Source organism: Heteronotia binoei, chromosome 2, assembly GCF_032191835.1.
Source record: "Heteronotia binoei isolate CCM8104 ecotype False Entrance Well chromosome 2, APGP_CSIRO_Hbin_v1, whole genome shotgun sequence".
Classification (NCBI taxonomy): Eukaryota; Metazoa; Chordata; class Lepidosauria; order Squamata; family Gekkonidae; genus Heteronotia; species Heteronotia binoei.
The window spans coordinates 116,107,540-116,131,381 of record NC_083224.1 but is presented as its reverse complement, the minus strand read 5'-3'; the positions used below and the strand labels follow the sequence as shown (position 1 = coordinate 116,131,381).

Below are 23,842 nucleotides of genomic sequence, written 5' to 3'. Positions count from 1 at the left end.
AATTTTGAGTATATGAAACTGTTTTATTCTGTGCTGGTCAAGAACCATTTTTTAATAAAGATTGGTTGACTGATTGAGTCCACTACTCTTAACAAGTACACCAAACTGACTCTCAAGAAAAACACTGCATCACAATACCGGATCCCCTTGTCTGATGAAGTGTGCTGAGAGAGCTGATGAAGTGTGCTTAGAGAGCACACGAAAGCTTACGTTCTGAATAAAACTTGGTTGGTCTTAAAGGTGCAACTTGACTCCTGCTTTGTTCAACTGCATTGCAATAGACTGCCAGGCCTACCAACAAAAGGTTTAAAACGGAAAAATAAACTTCTGTTACCAGGGCTTCACATATGCAGAAAATGCATTTCTGATTGAGCTATGTGTCTTATTATATGTACTTACTGAATATATGCTTACTGAAATCAAATTTACTAAATCCTTTGACATAATAATCAAGTCTTTAGGACCATTATTGCAACAATATATACACAATGTCAAGGGCACCATTGATTCTGCAATAACACGTGTGTTTATATTTTGGCAGCTATTGCATTTTCTCTGTTTTGGGAGTGGCAAGCAATATCATCATTAGCTACCAATAGCTGGATAGGGCCCCTGTCCTTCTCTCCTAAAACTACAGATCACTCCACTGCTCCATCTCTTCTAGCACATTCACCATCCAACAGAAACACCCCAAATGCCCTGCAAAAATTAGACAAGCTCTGCCACTAGAATTACATAAATGGTGCCATATTTGCATTTTCCCCATAATATACATAATACATCCTGACTACAGAAATTATTTCTACTTTCAGAATTAAATTTTCCTTTGCTACTGATGCTCAAAATTGTTCTTTTGTGCACATTTTGCAAAGGCCTGACCTTACCTAAAGAAATCAAGCTTCTTAACTATACCTTTCAGCGAGCAAGCGCCATGATGAGACTGGCACACATTTCAAAGAAATCCATGGTGTGGCTACCAAGACGTGGCGTTACAGAGGGCATGCTCCCAGTCAAGGAGCCAGTGAGGGATCCTGGGAGCGACTGGCAATCAGCAGTGGCAGAATCAAAACTCAGTCTTGGTCTGTGCAAACGAGCTGCAGAGCATGAACGCTGAGGTGTGGAAGAGCCTGATCTTTGCTCCATGACATCATCTTTAAAGGCATAAACAGATGGCATTAAAATATCTTGTAGTACCCCTCCTGTTCCTTTTTCCTGCTCCTGACAATTCCTCTACCAGCAACAGCTCCTTCTACTGTGTTTGAAAGAGTGGATATGACTTGATACAACTAAGGTCCTTTCTAATGTTACAGAGTCTGAGGCTCTCATTTTACAGAAGTCCATTTTTGGTTTATATATTATCTCTGCAGATCAGGAAAAAGTCATGTTGCAGTAATTCTTATGCCACAAGAATAACATGAGAAACAACAAGCAAGTCAAGTCACATTCAAACTCAAGTCTGTTCAGTAGAGCTTACACTTAGGTAAGTTTTCTTAGCTTGGCCTTTATGATGTATTCAGACCTCACAAACCAACCACCATTTGTCTATAATGTAAACAAGCACTAAATGCTTGGATTTGCATTCTATCACCCCCACCCCCTTTACTTTTTCTCCTGCCCTTGTATACCATCATCATCATCACATTGTATACCATAATCTTCTGCCCTTGTATACAGAAATGAGACTGAAGACATCCTAGTTTAAGAAACCATCCAGCTAAACACCATTTGTTATGTCCATATTCAGCCACTTAAACAAACAGGAGTTGATTCCTTGCCAACAAATAAGAATTCTAAATTTGTGGGCTAGAAACAAACTCCAGTTTGTTGAAGTGCCTGAATTTGAGTATCATATAAACTGTGGCTAGATCCCAGACTTCCTAAACTAGGAGACCTTTGATTTCAGCTCTGCACATGGAGGAAAAAGAGAGTGAACATATGACCCCAGAGAATTCAAACTTGTTCATGTTAATCTAAGCGTATCATACTATCTTCTCTTTCAAGATAGCTAGTTTGGTGTAGTGGTTAAGTGTGCGGACTCTTATCTGAGAGAACCGGGTTTGATTCCCCACTCCTCCACTTTCACCTGCTAGCATGGCCTTGGGTCAGTCACAGCTCTGGCAGAGGTTGTTCTTGAAAGGGCAGCTGCTGTGAGAGCCCTCTCCAGCCCCACCCACCTCACAGGGTGTCTGATGTAGGGGTAGAAGGTAAAGGAGATTGTGACCCGCTCTGAGACTCTTTAGAGTAGAGGGCGGGATATAAATCCAATATCATCTTCTTCAAACCATATTCTCTCTGTAAATCATTACTAAACTTCTCTAGTAATTTCTTTGGTGTTCTATTTACTTCTAATTGACTTTCTCTCCATTCCCTATTGTTATTAAGCCCAACCCCCTCTTTTAGCCTTGCCCTGATCTTGTCTTAGAGCTCATTCTACAGCAACTTAATTGTCTTGCCTGGAATGCCTCCTGAAATCTTGTTCCTAGGAAGAAGATTGAGGAGGGTATTTCCAGAGCTGCCAAGAGCAACTATGGGCCCCCAAACAAAGATTCCACTGGGGCCCCTCCATAAGACCTTGATCCAAACCAAATATCTTAAGGAAAAAATCACTTGGCTCGCTGTTACCATGCATCTATAGCAGGGGTCCCCAGTGTGGTGTCCATGAGCACCATGGTGTCCACCAACACTTTTTCTGGTGCTTGCCAAATGTTTTTAGGAAGTGGATGTGGCCAGGTAGTACTTTTGCCCAGGAAGACTTCTGATTAACTACTGGAGATTTTATTGGCTGTGCTTTTAAAAAATGTTGCTTTGGCAGCAGCTGCAGCTACAACATAATGATCCCCACTGTGCTTTTGAAGTTGTGGCAATCATTTTGTGGCTGGCTCCATTTTTTTTAACACTTCTTTTGAGACAACTTTTGTTCTTCTTTTGAGAAGAACTGCAGCAACTATTTTGTGGTAGCCGCTTTGTTGCTGTGCCCTCCATGCTCGTGTCAGAATTCCAAATATGCCTGCAAGCTCAAAAAGGTTGGGGACCCCTGATGCATAGTAATGAAACAATAGGCCTGCCTGTCCATCTTTTATTTACTTACTTTTCTTGTATCCCACCTTTCCCCCACAATGGGAACCCAAAGTGGTTTACATGGTTTCCTCTCCATTTTATCCTCACAGGGTAGATTAGGCTGAGAGTATGTGACTGGACCAAGGTCACCCAGCAAGCTCCCATAGCAGAGCTGGGATGTGAACCTGAGTTTTGCAGATCCTAGCCCAATATTTTAACCACTACACCATGCAGCAGATATAACTAATCAGAGAATAAAGCTAGGACACACAAAATTGGTCACTGAATGACTGGGAGTTCCAGGGCCAAAATTGAAAGGCATGGAAAAATCCTGACCCAAGTGAGACAAACCATGATCACCCTGTGCTATTTGCAATGGAAGCTAAGGGTCTCTGTTTGTGGTAGACATAACTGAAAAGGTTTATTCTGGTTCAATTGAAGCAGTAAAAATCATAAATGAAATCTTCAAGAGGAAAAAAGAAAGCACACTGCTGAAAAAGATTGATATTACATAGGAGTGCAGAGCTGGTCTATGATAAAGTTACCAAAATTATCAACTACTTCCAAATCATTTTCAGTCTCCCCAGAAGATGGATTCCATAGTCCCAGCATTTCATAAACCAAAACTGGGGGGGGGGGGGGTTGGACCTAGTATATGCAGGGAGCTCCTTTGCATATTAGGCCACATACCCCTGATGTAGCCAATCCTCTTGGAGCTTACAGTAGGCCCTGTACTCAGAGCCCTGTAATCTCTTGGAAGATTGGCTAGATCAGGGGTGTGTGGCCTAATATGCAAAGGTGTTCCTGCTACAAAAAAGGCCCTGGGGATATCCTTGTTATACTGAAAGTTGTCTCAAAGGAATAATTGTGGCTTGAGCAGAATGTATTTGTACATTCTTTTGTACATTCCATTGTACATTGTTCAGAAGTATACTCTTTCTGTTGCATGTTTCTTTCAATTTCTTCAAATTTTTGAATAGTTAACAAGGAAGGGGACAGGGCATCAATCAAAGAAGGGGGTAGGAAATGTCCAAGGAAGTGTCTAAAAGATGAAGATATGCTAGAAACAGTATGGTCCTACAATTTGTTAATTATTGTTCAAAATTAGCCCCACATGTGAGTGAAACCATTGCCAGTGCAGTGTGTGTTGTGTCACAGTGGTCATGCACACCCATATAAATAAGAACATAAGAACATAAGAGAAGCCATGTTAGATCAGGCCAATGGCCCAAAAACAAATGCAGGTATATCAGCCATGATGCATCTCATGTCAGTCACAGACTTAACTTACAGTGGTAGGTAAATCTTGGAAAGAAAGTTGAACCAGAACCCTAGCAACCCTTCACTAAGGACATTTTAACAAGGCATTCCTTTCCTCCCCTGATGACAATAGGGCAAAACAGGGATCAAGATTTAGCCAGAGATGTTTCCAAGCAACAGGGACTGTCCCTTGTAAATAGGGACAGTAGAAACATATATTTTTAAACACCTGTATTCTTAAACTCTCAGATAATACCAGATAACAAATAAATTTAAGTGATATTTTGAGAAATACAGGAAACCCCATAAAACAGCTGTGGGGGGGGGGGAATATGGTGATGGCAGAGGGAAGAGATGGTGAAATCGTTAAACACAAAAGAAATCTCTTTATTTTATGTCACAACATTCCCTGCTCTTTATTATTTTAGAAAATTCATATACTGCCTCTCCAGAAACCTGCTTACCATCAATGCTCTTAAAGTCCAAAAGATAACTGCGATTGTCAACCTGATAAAGCTGCAAACTCATTTTCACATAATTTCCCGTTACTGGATTCTTCCGCCGGACTCTAAGATGATAGGCATTCACCACCTAAAACATGTAACTGGCTTTCAGGGACAATGGAATTTTGGCAAAAGAGAAACAGCAGCCTTTTATTTATACATTAGTATTGCACATTTCAAGAACAGAATGCTGCATGGTTGTACTTTACATACTGTCAATATCACAGCTGAAAAAACAACAACACTGAACCTAATTTTCCAAAGCTCTTCAGTTAGCATACTTGGAAGTATATTTTATACTTCTGACACAATAATTTCTGTCATTTCTTGATCAACATTTTTAGTCCATATTTATAGACTTCAAGACACTAATGTCTAGCCTCTCCACACTAGCGATATTTTAGGTCCTGATCTATAATAAACAATTATTTTTGCCCATATACCCTCAAAACAATGGCTTTGATAATCTGCAAAATTTGCACTATGCTAGTCCCCATGAAGTTAAATGATTCAACAAACAAAAAAACAAAATATTGGCCTCGACTATATTTGTGCTAGTTTTCAAAGCAGCACATACTAGCTTACTAGGCTCTAAATTATTATTTGGGAATTTGTGCATTATATTAAAATATATAATATAGGAAGTAAAAGAAAGTATGATGCTCCTTTCCTATGTCAGGGCTGAGTCTCACAGTTCATGTTTCATTTTTCAGGAGCTCAACATATCACTCATCTATTAAAGGAATGATGGGTATACCAAGCTACTGGTTATTTCCCAGTGCCTGGCATACCACTGCCTAAATCCCAAGTAGATTTATGCACTATTAGAGGAAAGGGCTTTAGCATCTCACATTGTTAATTGTTCACAGCAGCTTTTTACAAATTACACTACAAAATAAATACAGACAGATGTTTTTCATTTTCAAAATGCATACCAGTCACAGAAGGCTTTTCTTGGCATGCAATCTGGGATGAGTACAACCCCCCAAAAGGGAGAAAACACTACCTTGCATGAGAAAGGTAACCAATACAAAGGAAAAGAAAGTAAAATATAACTATGCACATACATAGTTGATGCAATCTGAGATAACTTCATAGAAGCTTCTGAATTTGTTTTTAAGCACCTATTCTCAACAAATGTATCCAATAAATGTCAAGCATCACTATATCCAAGGTCTAGTATTTGTGCCAAGAACAAGCCTGGTTTATTCCAGAGATCTTGTGTTTTCTCTTCCTATTGCACACAGAGCTAAGATGACAGGATTCCTGATCTGAAATAAATCAGAATTTGTTGTGAAGCCTGAAATGGAGTGGTTTACCAAATATATTTCTTGTCTATATGCTGGGATTCTAAGGCTGTAACTCTAAAAATATTTGTTCAGGATAGGGTTGCCAAGTCCAATTCAAGAAATATCTGGGGACTTTGGGGGTGGAGCCAGGAGACATTAGGGGTGGAGCCAAGATCAAAGCTGTGACAAGCATAATTGAACTCCAAAGGGAGTCCTGGCCATCACATTTAAAGGGACGGCACACCTTTTCAATGCCTTCCTTCCATAGGAAATAATGAAGGATAGGAGCACCTTCTTTGCGTGCTCATAGAATTGGACTCCCTGGTCCAATCTTTTTGAAACTTGGGGGGTACTTTGGGGAGAGGCACTAGATGCTATGCTGAAAATTTAGTGCTTCTACCCCCAAAAACAGCCCCCCCCCAGAGCCTCAGATACCCGCGGATCAATTCTCCATGTTTTTCTATGGGAATAAATCTCTCTAGAGAATAAGAGTTCCCAGCAGACATTTCCCTCCCCTCCCCCCCACTTTTTGATGACCCTGAAGCCGGGGGAGGGCCTCCAAACCGGGGAATCCCCTGCCCCCACCTGGGGATTGGCAACCTTAGTTTCCCACCCCAAAAGAGACCTTCAGGAGCCCGCTCCGGCCACCCCTCCCTGATTAGCAGAAATGCCAACCTTCAGGTGGACGCTGGAAATCTCCCACAATGATCATGGCTCAGTTCTGCTGGAGAAAACGCAGCTCCAGACGGCACCACTGCTCCTGGGCCGGCCCTTGCTGGTTTTGTTTCCATGGCAGTAGCCCGCCTCCTTCGCCCCAAAACGCCCGCCAAAATTCTAATCCTAGCCCCGCCCCCTACTGTCCGCTGCCTCCAAGAGGCGGGAAGAAAGCCCACCTCCGTGTCCTCTCAAGTGCGCATGCGCTCACAGCACCCACCTCCGTATCGGCAGAGGCTGTTAAGGGTAACCCTGGAACGTCACTTCCGTCATCCAGTTTAAGGGAAAGGGGGGAAATGGAGAGGTAGAAAAACGGAACTAGACAACTTTCCATTTCCCGCGTGCTGCTGGAGTATGCAAAGGGAGCGGCGGTGCTTGAAATCTGTATGGTTTCAGCCCCCTTTCATCCTGTCATTCCTCCTGGGTTCGGCTCAGAGCCAGAAGTGCTTCTCGGGAAAAAACTCCACCGCTGTGAGTGGCGACCTCCGAGACTGGGCGGCTCGCCACGCTCCTTGGCGCCGTTTCCCCCCGCTTCTGTTTTTTTGGGGGAGCGGGGGAAGAGGCTGGAAATCCTGGGGTCCCCCGCCAGGGCAGGAGGGTTGGGAAGCCTAGTTCAGGAGCAAGCCCCATTGAAAAAAATGGAGCTTCCTTTTCAGTAAACATGCATGTAATTGCACTGTAAATTAATCCTGGTTTAGCAACTTGTTAAACCACCCAATTCAGATATCAGAACAAACTCTGCAAGCTTGTGGGGAGGGTGATGCATAAGCCTAAATTAAAACTAGGCACATTTTTGCCATGCCAGTCTATAAGAAGGCAGAAAAAATGTACTTCCATTTCAAAATCAGAACAAATGAAAATGAATCCAATGCTGGATGTGGCAATAAATGCATGGTATTGGCAACTTGAACATGCTTTAGCCTACTTTATATAGTGCTAGAAACAGTGCATCAAGCAAGTATCCTGTGGCAAAAAGATGAGCCAGCTGGAAAGTACAAGATTATTTAAGGCTTAATGTTGCATTGTTTTATCTTGCTTTCATGATTCCTGGTAACTATGCACAAATAATAAGAACTTTCAGGAAGTTTAATTCTCTAGAAAGGGATCAGCCACTACACTTACACATCTGAAGAGTTTCTGATACCCCTCTAGCTGTGTAAGCAGAATGAACTCCCTATTGTCAAGTTTATGCATCTTAAAAAAAAATGTGTTTTCAGGCCAGTAGTTAAAATATGTATGGTATTTAACCATAGTTAATGTTATAATAATATGGCCTCTCCCCATATGACCCCTGAAGGGTCTTACATTTGGCCAATCAATGTCTACTGGAAATCCCCAGCCCAAAAGATGTCTGTCTAGCTTCAACTAGGGCCAGGACTTTCTTGACCCTGGCCCCGACCTGGTGGAATGAGCTCCCAAGAGAGATCAGAGCCCTGTGGGAGTTATTGCACCAGGCTTTTAGTTGAGGCTGCTGATGTCAAACACTATCTGCCCCCCTCCCCCTGCTCAAACTCTCTGCCAAACTTTTTCAACTACGTGGGCAGGGACTTAGTAAACCTGGAACCCAATATCTGGCTGTATCAGGATACCAAATCTCACGAGGAGACCATGACTAGAAACTGTGCCAAATGCCAAACAGCCAGTGGTAAGAAATTACAGGCAAATGCTTAAATAAAGCTTCTGAAACCTATTATGTGTATTTTTGTATCAAAATGTTGTAAATTAAAAGTTTCAAAACATTTCAAACATTAAGCATCACATTAGTTGATGACAAGATTTAAACTTGACTCAACTGGTAACCCCTGTATAGAGGGAAAAAGCTTTCAGAGACACAGTCTCAGAAGAGTCTATACAACCCCCAGGAGAATGAAAGTTCATTTAGAGATTCTCTCTCTTTATAGACTCCTGTGGATCAAATCTGGCCACATCACTCTCACAACTGTGAGAGTGTCTCTCTGTTTGAAAGCTTTCCCCCTCTATACAAGGGTTACCATTTGAGTCAAGCTTTGTTCTTGCCATCAACTAATGTGATGCTCAATATCTGAAATGTTTTAAAACTTTTGCATTTACAACATTTTGATACAAAAAATACACATAATAGGTTTGAGAAGTTTTATTTAAGCATTTGCCTGTAATTTCTGACTGCTGGTCATTTGGCGTTTGGCACTATATCAGGATACCAACAAAATAAAATCTGGTATAGCATGATTCTTAAATTGTCATCTTTATTGCTTTTCTGATTGAAATGTATGTTTTAAAGTTTTAATGTGTCTATTGTTATAATTTTATGTTGTAATCCCATGAGCCCGTTCGCGGGGAGGGCGGGATAGAAAATAAATAAGCAAATAAAAATAATATTCACAGGCTGTAATAAAATAATAATTGCAATCCTGCATTGTCATGGACCTTACTAGTGTCAACTGAGAATTTACAAGTAATCTGGGTAAACAGCCACAGTGCACTGGCATTCCGTACCTTCCATTCAAAATCCAGCTGTTTCATAGCACGGTAGACTTCTGCCATGATGTCATAAGGCCTGCTTTGACTCCGTATTCCTAAATGCCACTTGGCTTTTTTCACAGTCAATGGTTTTGGCTTAGTGGTATTCAGTGCATCTAAGGAACATTTTGCTTTGGGACTATCTGCTACTAGAGGAGGCATCCGCTCTGGGTGGGGTTTCACCCCCGGGGGGATATGCATAGTGTCATCCATAAAAGAGCCAGAGGGAGGGCTGGAAGCGAGGTAGAACTCACTGGCTTGGTTCATGATTCTCCGATTGTCAATAATAAGGTGGTATGCTACTGCAAGCTGGTCTTGGGGATCCCCACTATACAAGCTGGTCATCACCTCAGATTCAGGGCATTCAAATTTCTCACATACTTCTCGCACAGCATCATCATCAATGACATTTGCATCATAAGAAGGATCCTCTGGAAATAAGTAACTTGGCAGTTCCTGTTTGAACCATTCATGCTCTCTAGAAGGGGGGAGAAAAGCCTGTGAATATCTAATAACAGCACCAATGTGAATCATTATGAAAGTCAAACCATAGCACTAAAATGACAGAAAGTTCATTGTCAACTGATCTAAACCACAACAAAATTATAGTATCAGCTGGTGTAAAACAAAAGGCTGTGATTTATATTACTGATTCAGTATTGCTGGTAAGATTCTGGATGTGATGAATAATAATGTACAGTCACAATAAGCAACTGAGACCAAGAACTAAGCCAAATAAAGTTAAATAAACACCGACAAAGCCCCTTGTACACATGTGTTACAGAGTGTACTCCTATTAATCATGCTGTGACAGTATGTTGTAACCTTGAGGACAGAGAGATAGCAGGGACTCAGGATATATTCCCAAGGACCATGAGCTGAGCAGGAAGCAGAAGAAAGATGAGTTTAATTCTAGGTATGAACTTTCTAATGAACTGTGCATGCACATGAAAGGTTATATCCAGAATTAAACTTTGTTGGTCTTAAAGGTGCCACAGTACTCATACTTTGTTCTATGGCGGATTATGTTAGTGTTATCTGTGAAAACATTCGATAGTCTGGATCACATAATGATGTTAATATTTATTTCTTTATCTTAGGAGTTTTGGTAATCCTTGCTTAGAAAGGAATTCAATTTATTTATAGTTCTGATTATTCAATTGTCACAAACATCATCTCAATAACTATCTATATTTCACATTTTCCCACTGTCCTTTCTCCAAGAAGCTCATGGCAGCATTACTATTTTCTCCACCTCTCTCTGGCATCTTATCCTTACAACAAGCATGTAAAATCATGCTGGTCCAAGGTTACCAAGTCAGTTGTATGGCTCAGAAGGTATCCAAACCTGACTCTTTTTGGTTAAAATCATATAGTCTAACCACAATACTATCAATTACCATGGTTTTGTACTGTGAAGCCCATCTTGCTCATTCCCAGGACTTAACTCTGAAAAACCAGTGGTTTAATTTAGAGGAAAGAATCACTGTGCTTGTCTCTAGCCTAACAGTTTTTTTCCCACATCAAAGGAATTCTGAAAATTTTTGAGGATGGCAGCTAATGGGATCCTGTTCACCACAAGGAAAGAATGTTGCTAGGTAGCAATTCTGACACCAAACCTTACCGTATGTCCTTGATGGTTGCTCGTTTGAGTGGGTCAACCTGTAACATATGCATGAGCAAGGTAGCAACTGAACGGTTGAGGTAATCAGGAATGTAAAAGACACCTCCACGGATTTTTTTAAAGAGTGTTGGGACATGCTCATCATCGAAAGGAAGAGTCCCACAGAGAAGAGCATAGAGAATTACACCACAACTCCAGATATCAACTTCTGGACCAGCATACAACCTGAGCAAAAGGAGGACATTGTTTCTTAAGATCATGTGCATATCACAGTATCTTGCATGAAGCCCCCAAGCTCTCCTAGGATCTCTGGAAGAGCAAGAGGGAAGGAATGGTAAACACTCATCTTTCCTCAAAAAGACATTTTAAAGAGTAGCTGTTTACTGTAACATCCACCCTGTTCTTGTTCACAGTCTGTCCATCATTCTGAAGTTCCCTAGATATCTTCCTTTTGATCTTGTCTCACATTCCCCAGATGTCTCTAACACATTCTTTGCCACTCAGGTTCTTTTGGATATTTGCTAACCAAGACAAACCCAGCCTTGATGCAGTGACTAGAAATAAAGAGTTCCTGGAATGGCCCAGAATAAATCATAATCTGCAGCTCTTGTCAAATCTTGAAATCTCCCCTAAATACTTTTTGTTTTACTGTTTATTGATGAAACCTAAATTACACATACTGCAGTTTAGGAAGCTGCCAAAAGAACACTGACTTAATATATTCATGACCACAAGTTTCTCAACTATTGGAATAAATCTCCATTTAAAAACCATGCATTTTTTTTAAAGGGCATCCAGTGTCCTACCTTCCGGAGATAACTTCAGGTGCCGCATAGTTAGGTGACCCACAGCTCGTTTGCAGAAATTCACCATCAGACATCATGTTAGAAAGTCCTAAAGAAAAGATTCCCCCCATGTTGATATACACAAATGGTCCCAAAAGGTAAGGTTAATAAATGTTGGATACCATTATGATGAAGAAAAAAAGGAGAAGGGAGGAAGCATTACAGAAGGAACAAGATATAGCATAGCAAAACAAAAATAAAACCATAAAATAGGATTCTTGGAAATGTGGCAAATTTGCTTAAAAACACAAGAAGAGCCCTGCTGGGTGAGATCAGTGGTACATCTGGTCCAACATCTTGTGTCACAAAGTGACCAACCAGTTACTATGGAGGCTAACAACAGAACTTATACACCAAGGCAATCCCCTGATGTTGATTCCTGCTTATTCTTGATATGGAGGCAGTGATTAGTCATCTTGCCTAGTAACCACTGATAGAACTATTCCCATGAATTTAAAGCCATACATGCTTTTGGTCATCACTACATCCACTAGTACAGAATTTCACAGTTTAATTACTTGTTGATTGAAAAAGTACTTTCTTTTGCCAGTCCTGAATCTACTTCCTATCATCTTCACTGGTTGCCCGAGTTCTAGTATTTTGGGAGATGGAGAAAAAGTTCTTTCTGTCCACTTTCACTAATTCTTGCACAATTTTATAAACTTCCTTCGTTTTTTCTGAACTAAAAAGGGAAATTCTTTAGCCTTTCCTCATAGGAAAGGTGCCTTGGCCTCTTAAACATCTGGGTTAGTCTGTTTGGCATTTTTCCAGCTCTGCAATACCTTTTTTTGAGATTAGAATTATTACAAAATAATTCATCACATAGCATAAAAGCTGTCTTTGAAAAAGCTGTTTCATATTGTAAGCTACCTTCTTAAAGCTTCCTCCAGTCTTTTGGGCACTATTCCATCAGGTTATAAGCACAGGTCACTATCATAATGAGTGAGGTCTGTGCCAAGAAGCCTACAGAGGCCTAGGGAGGAGCAGGATATTCCATGGAGGCTGCAATAGAGATGGGCATGAACTGGCTCACAAAGCAAAATTTGAACTGAACTTTGGCTGGGAACATTTATTTATTTATTTGGGATTTATATCCCGCCCTTCCCACGAATGGCTCAGGGTGGCTTCCAACAATTAATCAAACTTAAAATTTAAACAATTTCAAATATAAAACAATTGAATATTTAAACAGTTAAAAACATTAAAAACAGAGTAATTCAGTTTCCTGTAAACAGATGGCTGGCCAGTTACCTCAAGTTGTTATCCTAGCTAAATATAGGCTAGGTATAGGCTAGCCGGAAGAGGGTCGTCTTACAGGCCCTGCGGAACTGCGCCAAGTCCCGCAGGGCCCTCACCTCTTCCGGCAGCTGATTCCACCATACGGGGGCCATAACGGAGAAAGCCCTTTCCCTGGTGGCCTTCAGGCGGGCTTCTTTTGGCCCGGGGATAGTGAGGAGATTTTGTGTTCCTGACCTCAGTGCTCTCTGGGGCACATGTGGGGAGAGACGGTCCTTCAGGTAGGCAGGTCCCAGGCCATATAGGGCTTTAAAGGTAATAACCAGCACCTTGTACCGGACTCGGTATATCACTGGAAGCCAGTGCAGAGTCCGGAGACCCGGCCGGATGTGTTCCCACTTTGGGAGACCCAACAACAGCCGGGCTGCGGCATTCTGCACCAGCTGCAGTTTCCGGGTCCGAGACAAGGGCAGCCCCATGTAGAGGGCGTTGCAGTAGTCCAACCTTGAGGTGACCGTAGCATGGATCACTGTTGCTAGGTCGTCGCGCTCCAGAAAGGGGGCCAGCTGCCTTGCCCGTCTAAGATGAAAAAATGCGGACTTGGCTGTTATCTGAGCCTCCATCTTTAAAGAAGGCTCCAATAGCACCCCCAGGCTCTTGACCCTGTCCGCCGCCGTGAGCGGCGCACCATCAAAAGCCGGCAGGGGGATCCCCCTCCCCGGGCCGCGGCGGCCCAAGCAAAGGACCTCTGTCTTCATAGGATTTAACTTCAGCCCGCTCAGTCTGAGCCACTCAGCCACGGCCCGTAGTGCCTGGTCAAGATTTTCCGGGGCGCAGACAGGCTGGCCATCCATCAGTAGATAGAGCTGGGTGTCATCAGCATACTGGTGACACCCCAACCCATACCTTCGGGCAATCTGGGCAAGAGGCCGCATGTAGATGTTAAATAACATCGGGGAGAGAACCGCCCCTTGGGGCACGCCACAATCAAGTGAGCGCCTCCGAGATAGCTCCCCCCCGATTGCGACCCTTTGTCCCCGACCTTCCAGGAAAGAGGAAAGCCACTGTAAGGCCAACCCCTGAATCCCTGCGTCGGCGAGGCGGCACGTCAGTAGCCGATGGTCGACCGTGTCGAACGCCGCCGACAGGTCTAACAACATCAGCACCGCCGAGCCACCTCGATCCAGATGCCGTTGAAGGTCATCCACTAAGGCAACCAACACTGTCTCCGTCCCGTGTCCCGGGCGAAAGCCGGACTGAAATGGGTCAAGGACGGAAGTGTCATCCAGGAAGGTCTGTAACTGCTTCGCCACTGCCCTCTCAAAAGGGCAAATTTGAAACCGGCCGATAGTGTGTCAATTGGGCCGGATCTAAAGATGGCTTTTTTAAGAGGGGTCGGACCACAGCCTCTTTAAGTGGCGTTGGAAAGTGCCCTTCCGTTAGGGATCTATTTATGATATCCCGCACGGGATATCTAAGATCCCCCTGGCAAGATTCAATAAGCCAGGAAGGGTATGGGTCTAATTTACAAGTTGTTGGGCGAGCAGAGTTGCTTAACAAAAGAGTTGCTTAACAAAAGAGCAACACAGAATAAAGGTCAGATGTTTGAGAGCCGCAAGACATGAACATTGGATATTTGAGAGCCACGGACGGAAGGAAGGAAGGAAGGGAGGGAGGGAGGGAGGAAGGAAGGAAGGAAGGAAGGAAGGAAGGAAGGAAGGAAGGAAGGAAGGAAGGAAGGAAGGAAGGAAGGAAGGAAGGAAGGAAGGAAGGAAGGAAGGAAAGGAAGGAGGGAAGGAAGGAAGGAGGGAAGGAAGGGAGGAGGGAGGGAAGGGAGGAGGGAGGGAGGGAAGGAAGGAAGGAGGGAAGGAAGGAAGGAAGGAAGGAAGGAAGGAAGGAAGGAAGGAAGGAAAGGAAGGAGGGAAGGAAGGAAGGAGGGAAGGAAGGGAGGAGGGAGGGAAGGGAGGAGGGAGGGAGGGAAGGAAGGAGGGAAGGAAGGAAGGAGGGAAGGAAGGGAGGAGGGAGGGAGGGAAGGGAGGAGGGAAGGAAGGAAGGAAGGAAGGAAGGAAGGAAGGAAGGAAGGAAGGAAGGGAGGAAGGAAGGAAGGAAGGGAGGAAGGAGGGAGGGAGGGAAGGAAGGGAGGAGGGAGGGAAGGAAGGAAGGAGGGAGAGAGGAAGGAAGGAGGGAGGGAGGGAAGGAAGGGAGGAGGGAGGGAGGGAAGGAAGGGAGGAGGGAGGGAAGGAAGGAGGGAGGGAAGGAGGGAGGGAAGGAAGGGAGGAGGGAGGGAGGGAGGGAAGGGAGGAGGGAAGGAAGGAAGGAAGGAAGGAAGGGAGGAAGGAAGGAAGGAAGGGAGGAAGGAGGGAGGGAGGGAAGGAAGGGAGGAGGGAGGGAAGGAAGGAAGGAGGGAGAGAGGAAGGAAGGAGGGAGGGAGGGAAGGAAGGGAGGAGGGAGGGAGGGAAGGAAGGGAGGAGGGAGGGAAGGAAGGAGGGAGGGAGGGAAAAAGGAAGGGAGGAGGGAGGGAAGAAGGAGGGAGGGAGGGAAGGAGGGAGGGAGGAAGGAAGAAAGGAAGGAAGGAAGGAGGAAGGAAGGAGGGAGGGAGGGAAGAAGGAGGGAGGGAGGGAAGGAGGGAGGGAAGAAAGGAAGGAGGGAGGAAGGAAGAAAGGAAGGAAGGAAGGAGGAAGGAAGGAAGGAAGGAGGGAGGAGGGAGGGAAGGAAGGGAGGAGGGAGGGAAGGCTGGCCCCATCCCGCCAGCCCCCCCGCTTTCGGCCCCCTCCCTCCCTCCCTGCCGGCTTACCTTCTCCCAGGGTGCAGCCTCCCCTCCGGGCGGGCGGGCTGGCCAGGAGGCGCAGCGGCGGCTGGTGCTGCTGGCGGCGCTGCTGGTGGGGCTGGCGGCAGCTGAGGAGGAGGCGGCCGAGCCCACCGACCCGGGGCCTCCCGCCACGCCGCTGCCGCAGGCGCCGCCGGCCCGCCTCCCGATCCGGCCTCCGCCCACCGGGGCCCTATGCCAGCGAAAGGTGCCGGCGGGCCGCGTGCGCGGTCAGGGTAGGCGGCGAGTGAGGGACCGAGCGTCCCTGCGCGTGCGCACGGCGGTGTGGCGGGCCCTACGCCGCCCACTCTCCTGGCCCCGCGCATGCGCAGAGCCCGCCACACCGCCGTGCGCACGCACAGGGACGCTCGGTCCCTCACTCGCCGCCTTCCCCGACCACGCGCGCGGCCCGCCGGCTCCCCGCTGGCTAAACCGGGATCTCTAATGGTCCCGGTATAGCCAGCCCGGGAGGCGGGAATTGGGGGCCAGAATCGGGACTTTCCCGGGTGACCGGGACGATCTGGCCACCCTAATTTTTTGCCACTGTGTGACACAGAGTGTTGGACTGGATGGGCCGTTGGCCTGATCCAACATGGCTTCTCTTATGTTCTTCCATTTGAACCTGCTGGAATGGCCTTGGGTCAGCCATAGCTCTGGCAGAGGTTGTTTTTGAAAGGGCACCTGCTGTGAGAGTCCTCTCAGCCCCACCCACCTCACAGGGTGTCTGTTGTGGGGGACGAAGATAAAGGAGATTGTGAGCCACTCTGAGATTCAGAGTGGAGGGCGGGATATAAATCCAATATTATTATTATCATCATCCTTAGTAACAATGCTTAGTCTGGCATGTTGCTGTGTATCTCCAGAGTAGCTAGGACTGATGTGAGATTAAATATAGAAAGAAAATACTATCATAGACAAAATTTTAACTTATTCAAGAGGGCCTTTCTGCACAGGTAATAGGATTGCATTGTACAAGACAGTTTACAAACTTATGCGAATAAATGATTAGGGACGGTGATCTATACTGATATATAGTATGTTGTAAATAGGATCCTACTATGTCTTTTTTGCACCTCTTAATGTGTTCTGTTAACAGCTATGCTGTGTTCCACTTCTGTCTTTCAGAGTTCTGATTGGTCCCAGACTTCTACAATCCTATGGCATCGTTATTGAATGTCCCATTTTATTGATTGTACTGACTCACAATGTGTAATCCACCTTGAGTCCCTGTGAGAAAGGCAGACCATAAATACTGTAAATGGAGAGTGGCTGGATGACACTGAGGTGGTAACTCTCCATCATAGCTGGACTGCTTCAGACTACAGGTTGGGGACAGCATGACTGCGCTTTCATACAAAAGCAGTTCTCTCCACACAGAAAACCAAATATGAGGAAGAAGCCTTCACTTTTTTCTTCAGTGAATGTTATGAATGGAGTAGTAGTCATTGACACTCCAACATTGTATAGCAAATACATAAATTTACTAGCCCACCTAAAACTAGGCCAATATTTGAATCATAGAATCACAGAATCAAAGAGTTGGAAGCGACCTCCAGGGTCATCTAGTCCAACCCCCTGCACAATGCAGGAAACTCACAAACACCTCCCCCTAAATTCACAGGATCTTCATTGCTGTCAGATGGCCATCTAGCCTCTGTTTAAAAACTTCCAAGGAAGGAGAGCCCATCACCTCCTGAGAAAGCCTGTTCCACTGAGGAATCACTCTAACGGTTAGGAAATCCTTCCCAATGTTGAGCCGGAAACTCTTTTGATTTCGTTTCAACCCATTGGTTCTGGTCCTACCTTCCGGGGCCACAGAAAACAATTCCACACCATCCTCTATATGACAGCCCTTCAAGTACTTGAAGATGGTGATCATATCATCTCTCAGCCGCCTCCTCTCCAGGCTAAACATCCCTAACTCCTTCAACCTTTCCTCACAGGACTTGGTCTTCAGACCCCTCACCATCTTCGTCGCCCTCCTCTGGACCCATTCCAGCTTGTCCATATCCTTCTTAAAATGTGGTGCTCAAAACTGAACACAATACTCCAGATGAGGTCTTACCAGAGCAGAGTAAAGCGATAACATCACATCACGTGATCTGACACTATATATGGAGTGACGTTTATATGGAGTGACGTTTTTCATAGTAAAAAAGAAACTGCTAGCGGTGATGAAAATTGACTCCGGGTTCTTTGAAGGATGTTAGCCTTGACACACTCTAGCAAGTAGCTTACAGTGGACTGCATTTCTGGAATGCTGCTGGGGTTACATACCAAAATCAGCTATCTTGGCATTCATGTGTGCATCCAGCAGCACATTCTCTGGTTTCAGGTCTCTGTGAACCACCATATGCCGATGACAGTAATCCACAGCTGACAGAATTTGCTGGAAAAGGCGCCTTGCTTCAGCCTCTTCAACCTATAAAACGGGCAGGATGGGAAAGAATACTCAAGGTTTTATTTTTTTAAGTAGTCTCAGCAAAGAAAGATGTGTTCGTATAATGAATCATAAGAGACAAAATTACAGTGAACAACACTAAGGAGATGTGGCGCGGAGGGAATCTGAAGACAATACTTCATAGCACAATTCTTAGAATCAAAACTGCTAAATAAGTAAAGACTCCTAAGCTACAAAAACATTCAACTACTTGCTTTGAAAATTTTCACTGTTCCTACTACCACATGCATGGACATTCTTTCCTCCCAAATTTCCACAACACAGAGCAACCTGCCTGAGAGTACTCCTTTTCTTTCAAAAATCTTCCTCATAGCCTTTTACTCTCATCCTGAGCTACAGTATCAAGCAGAACAGCAGGATAAAGGTTAAGATAGTTCCCTGTGCAAGCACCAGTCATTTTCGACTCTGGAGTGACGTTGCTTTCACAACGTTTTCATTGCAGACTTTTTACGGGGTGGTTTGACATAATTAAGGACATACTTAATATCCCCACTCTTTCAATATGTCTCTTCAGAGAACAGCAGAATTAAAGGGGAATGATGTGGTAGAATTTAAAATTGATATCCTCCACTATAATATTGTCACACTGTCTATTCTACCAGTTCATGCTACTCTCCACATGCATTAAAAATGAGGTAGTGAGGAAGCACAAGTTGCGAGGTCTGTTAATAGAAATGCTATTTTTAAACAGTAGTTAGGACATTAATTGATGTGCCTTACCCATTAATCATAATGCTGTAATCATGATTATACACTTTATATTTTATAACTAAGTATAATTATATAGTTTATTATAATACTTTTTACTGGATGAATTAGGAGCAATACATCAAATTAGGAAAATTTAAAGCTGCTAAAAAACTCTTATATTAAATTTTACCAAGTGGCAGGCAACAGCAAACCACCTCTGAATGCCTCTTGTCTTGAAAATCCTACAGAGTGGCTTGATTTTAAATTTTTTTTACAAAGTTCTCCTGACGAGTTGTCAATTATATAATGTATTCAGCAGAAAGCATTTCAGCCAGGGCCGTAGCCAGAAAATTTTTGGTGGAGGGGCCCCCTGTTCTGGTGGCCCCCACTCTCTCTGTTGCTGCTGCTTTGGCAGCCCCCAATCTCCCCACTGCTCCACCAGCCCCCCCTCCTCCATGGCCCTCCCCCTCTCTCCCTCCCACCCACCCACCTGAGAGTGCCAGAAAGCCGACAGAGAAGCCACTGGCCTCAGCGCTGTTTTTCCCGCTAGTCAGCGGCCGGGGGGGCCTCTTTAAAAGAGTCCCAAGCTGAGAGCCAGCAATTTATCAGGTGGCTGGAAGGGAGGGAGGGGGAGGCGCCGCATAGGAGGGCAGGGGTCAACAGAGTGGTGGGGAGATCGGGCCGCCAAAGTAGTGGAGGCAGAGAGAGTGGGGCCGGGAAAGTGGCAGGGTGAGGGGGAGAGCAATGGAGGGGCCATATAGCTGGAAGGGGGGGTTGGGTGGAGGGGCCTAGCCCCCCTGTGGCTACGGGCCTGATTTCAGCTCTGCTAGCGGCTTCACAAGGATTAAAGAGAACAGCTTCACGTTCTTCTAACCTGTGAATCAATGCATTGAAAATATTTTTTTTATTGTTGTTAATAGAGAATATGGCTTTTAAATACAAATATTCAACTCAGTTTCAGGAAAATTTCAGAAAAACAGGAAAATTCAGTTTCAGGAAAATTAGAATAAGAAAAGAATAAGACTTTTTTTAAAAAAATCATCAATGAATTGTGCTGATTGCCTGTAAAACATGTATTTACAGAAGACAGCGATTGTCTCCGCCTGAACTCTTGCCTACATTCTAGGTAATTCTGTGGCTCATTGTTGTTGCTAAGCAATTATATCAAAACAGCAAATGAAAACAGCAAATGAGTGCTTAGGATTGTCTGAAGCAACCAGCACAATGTCAAAACAGTATGCTGCCATTTTAAGGGTACATACACACAGGGGTTGTTTTGTAGAAAAATAGGTGATGGAGCTCATCCAGGGATTGTTATGCAGCTGCACATACTATTCAATGGACAAGGAGGTGGAACTCTCAGAAGGAGGAAGTGGAACTCTCAAAAAGGTTTAGGAGCTGTGCTCCTGTGAGCTCCCACTGAATCTGAGGCCTGCATACACATATATTTCTGGATACTTTTATAACTACATACAATCCCTGAATGAGTTTCATTGAAGAATTTTCACACAAGTCAGCAGCACTCCTTTACAATAAAGTTTTGAGTAACATAGGTTTAAAATAGCAAGCTAGGAAATGTTGCTATATTCCTAGTTTATAAAAATAGTATGAAACCTGAATCACGATGAACTGGAAGAATGTTTTCCTCAAACATGATAGGAAATAGCTGCAAATGAGAAAATGTCATAGTACTGGCAGGTCAGCTGCACACCATTACAGATGAGACTGTGATAAAATCAGGCCTATTTTTGGCCTTAATAACCTTAAAAGAGTCTCAATAAACAAAACTACCCTTGTTCCCTGCATTATTGTATTCCCATACCCACCCAACAACATACACACATTTACCACTGTTAGAAAAGTCACTTACACGTCCATTTTTACAGATGTAATCAAACAGTTCCCCACCAGACACATATTCCATAACCATGAAAAAGTCTGTTGGTGTGCTGATGACTTGGTATCTATTATAAATGGGCAAAAAAAAAAGTCTTAAAAACTTTCATTGGTAAGAAAACAATAAAATCTTAAAATGTATCACTAACCTAATGTCTTCCTTAAAATAACTGGATTTCATTTCCCACATAATTACTTTCTAGTTCTGAAAGTGCAATTCATAACATTTTCAAAATGTAAGCAGCTGTTAAATCTTTTTTGGCTGTATCCAATGGATGTTTGTCAAATTTACCTTTATATTCCCTTACTCTTTAGACAATCCTTTGGAATATTTGCTTGATAAATCCACCTCATTTAAGGACTAACACTCTTTTTACAGATTTCCATTTTTGCTAGAGATGTGCAGGAATGTCTAAAACACAAAGGCAATGCTCAAAGAGTAAAGAAGGTACATTAAGCTGAATTGTGTTGTCAATAGGAATGTCATAGTACAATAGTTAAAACACTTCAGCACAGAACTCACTTTTTCATACATGATTTGCCATCCAACTAGTAGGACAGAAGTATAACAGAAGTAGGCAGACAAAATTCTAGCAAATGCCAACATCAAAAGACAGATGAATAAGTCTTCTTTGTAAAGAATGGCAGCAACTGGGTGGGGAAAGTCATTGGTTATCCTTACACTGTGATTCTAAAGTTGTCGTCTTCCTGTTCATCCTCACAATTCTGTGAGGTAGACTGGATTCCTGTCTGGACCAGAAAATCCAGGATGCAAATGATTACAATAACACAAATCTAACAGTGTGAAAATGCAGTTATAGTGACTATTATTTCTCATTCAGAATATGTGCATCTATCGGGGCCTATGGAATTCATAGATTCCCTAATGTGCACTTAGAACAGTCCTCAACATAGAAGGTGCCTTATTTTTTATTATTTATTTAGTTCTATTTTTAGCCCACCCTTCCTGTAGAACAGGCTCAAGTGAGGTTACATCATAAAAGACAATCAACAGTTAAAACCAATTAAAATATATAAGATCTAAAATTACAGAGTAACAGTAGAGACTAAAATGGCAAATGCTGCCTCACAAACATGGCATATTGTCCAGATTCAGCAGGTCCTACAGCACTGGGATGGAATGAAAGCGGGGAGGCCAATAACAAGTGATGTCCACTGCCTCAGATGAAAGCCTGGCAAGAGCTCTGTTTTACAGGCCCTGTGGAATTGAAGTACATCCCACAGGGCCCAGATCTCCAAGGGGAGCTCATTTCACCAGGCAGGGGCCAGGACCAAAAAGGCCCTGGCCCTCATTGAGGCCAGATGGATATCTCTGGGGCCAGGTATCACCTTATTGGATCAAAGACAAAGAAAGTGCCTTGCTCCAGCAAAGATGGAAGTTCTGTAGCTGGGCAAAAGAGATTTAGGGTTAGGGTGCCAACTTCTGGCTCTTGACAGCGTGCCTTTAATACCTGCGCTGATTGTCAAGAGTCTGGGTGTGTTTCTAAATGCCTCCTTATCGATGGAGATCCAGATCACAAACATCACTAGACTGGCGTTTCTTCAGTTACACCAGGTTAGGCAGCTGGCTCCCTTCCTGTCTCATCCAGTGATCTATGCAACAGTCACCTCTAGGCCAGACTACTGTAACTCGCTCTCTGCAGGGCTTCCCTTGAAACTGACCCAGAAACTACAACTGGCCCAGAATGCAGCAGCATGGGCTCTTACGGAAACTCCATCTATAGTTACATTCACCCAGTGCTCTGCTGGCTCCAGGTTGAACACCAGGTTCAAGGTCTTGGTATTAACCTTCGAAGTCCTAAATGGTCTGGGACCACCTTTCCTGGTATACCCCCCAGAGAGCACTACACTAAGGAGAAAAGAACTTGCTGACGATCCCTGGTGGAACTCTCTGCTGAATGACATCTATACCTTGCAGGATTTAATGTAGTTTTGCAGGGCTTATAAGACAGAGATGTTCTGTCAGGCCTATGATTGAGGACAGCAATAGTATCCAGCTAGCCTAGCTCCTTCCTTCCTTCTCTACCCAACAGGGGAAAAGGACACCAAGTTGTTCCTTTAATATGCCATCTGTAAAATGTTAGTTGAGTTGTTCAGGATGTTTTTAGATGCTTTTAACTTAATTTAAGAATATTATTATTTGAAAATGCTGTCACCCACCCTGAGCCCTGTTGCACATGGGAGGGAAGGCTATAAATCAAATTCATCATCATCACCACCACCATCTTTAAGTCTATCTAGTTCATCAATCTGTCTAGGAGTGGCCAATAAGATGTCCATAGAAAGATAATAAACAGGAAAGAACAGAAAAGGACATATCTTGTTGTTTGTTCACAGATCCACCTCCCCTAGCCAATCAAGGAAAGTCATTCTATCCTTTGTGAAGCAGCCACAGGCAGCTCAGCCAATGGGAGAGTATGTTGGCTGGGGCTGATGGGAGTTGTAGGCAAAAAACATCTGGAGAGCTACCGTTGGCCACCCCTGCTATATACTAATTTCCTTAGCAAACTGGTCACAAATCAGATACTCTCCCATTGGCTGAGCTGCCTGTGGCTGCTTCACAGAGGACAGAATGCCTTTCATTAGGGTTTGTAGAATCTTTCGGGCTCAAGTGCCATGTTCTACTGGAGAAAGTTTTTCTTCCAGACGTTTCGTTCTCGGCTGCGGAGAACATCCTCAGTGGCGTTGCAGCCGGAGCAAGCGCTCTGACTTTCTTGGCTGCTGTGCATTGAGTGAGGCCAGGGCTGCTGGACAGCTGCTATTTCTAGGCTGGAGGGGGTGTGGTGAAAGGACAATAGGTTTGTGGATGTGCCCATTGTTTGGTGGGGCTTCCTGGAAGGGTAGTGATAAGGAAACTGGCCGTTGAATGTGGCCATTGTTCTGTGTTAATCGCTGGGAGGGTTGGAAGGGGTGTGAAGATAAGGAAGATGGTTGTTGACTG

The 23,842-nt window shown here is 44.1% G+C and overlaps 1 protein-coding gene across 5 annotated transcripts in view; it reads right to left on the bottom strand.

Annotated features, from left to right (window-relative positions):
• Positions 1-562: 562 nt before the first annotated feature.
• Positions 563-23,842, bottom strand: part of PRKAA2 (protein kinase AMP-activated catalytic subunit alpha 2) — a 39,174-nt gene continuing 15,894 nt past the window's right edge. Inside the window, exons 3-10 of one of the 5 annotated variants that reach the window (XM_060231881.1) lie at positions 20,855-20,948; positions 18,111-18,255; positions 11,753-11,840; positions 10,947-11,171; positions 9,299-9,800; positions 4,782-4,908; positions 913-1,151; positions 563-699 (exon numbers count right to left, since the gene is read on the bottom strand). In XM_060231881.1, coding sequence (XP_060087864.1) covers positions 916-1,151; positions 4,782-4,908; positions 9,299-9,800; positions 10,947-11,171; positions 11,753-11,840; positions 18,111-18,255; positions 20,855-20,948 — 1,417 coding nt within the window. In that variant the 3' untranslated portion in view covers positions 563-699; positions 913-915. The other 4 variants (XM_060231882.1, XM_060231883.1, XM_060231880.1 and 1 more) reach the window with 4 other exon arrangements.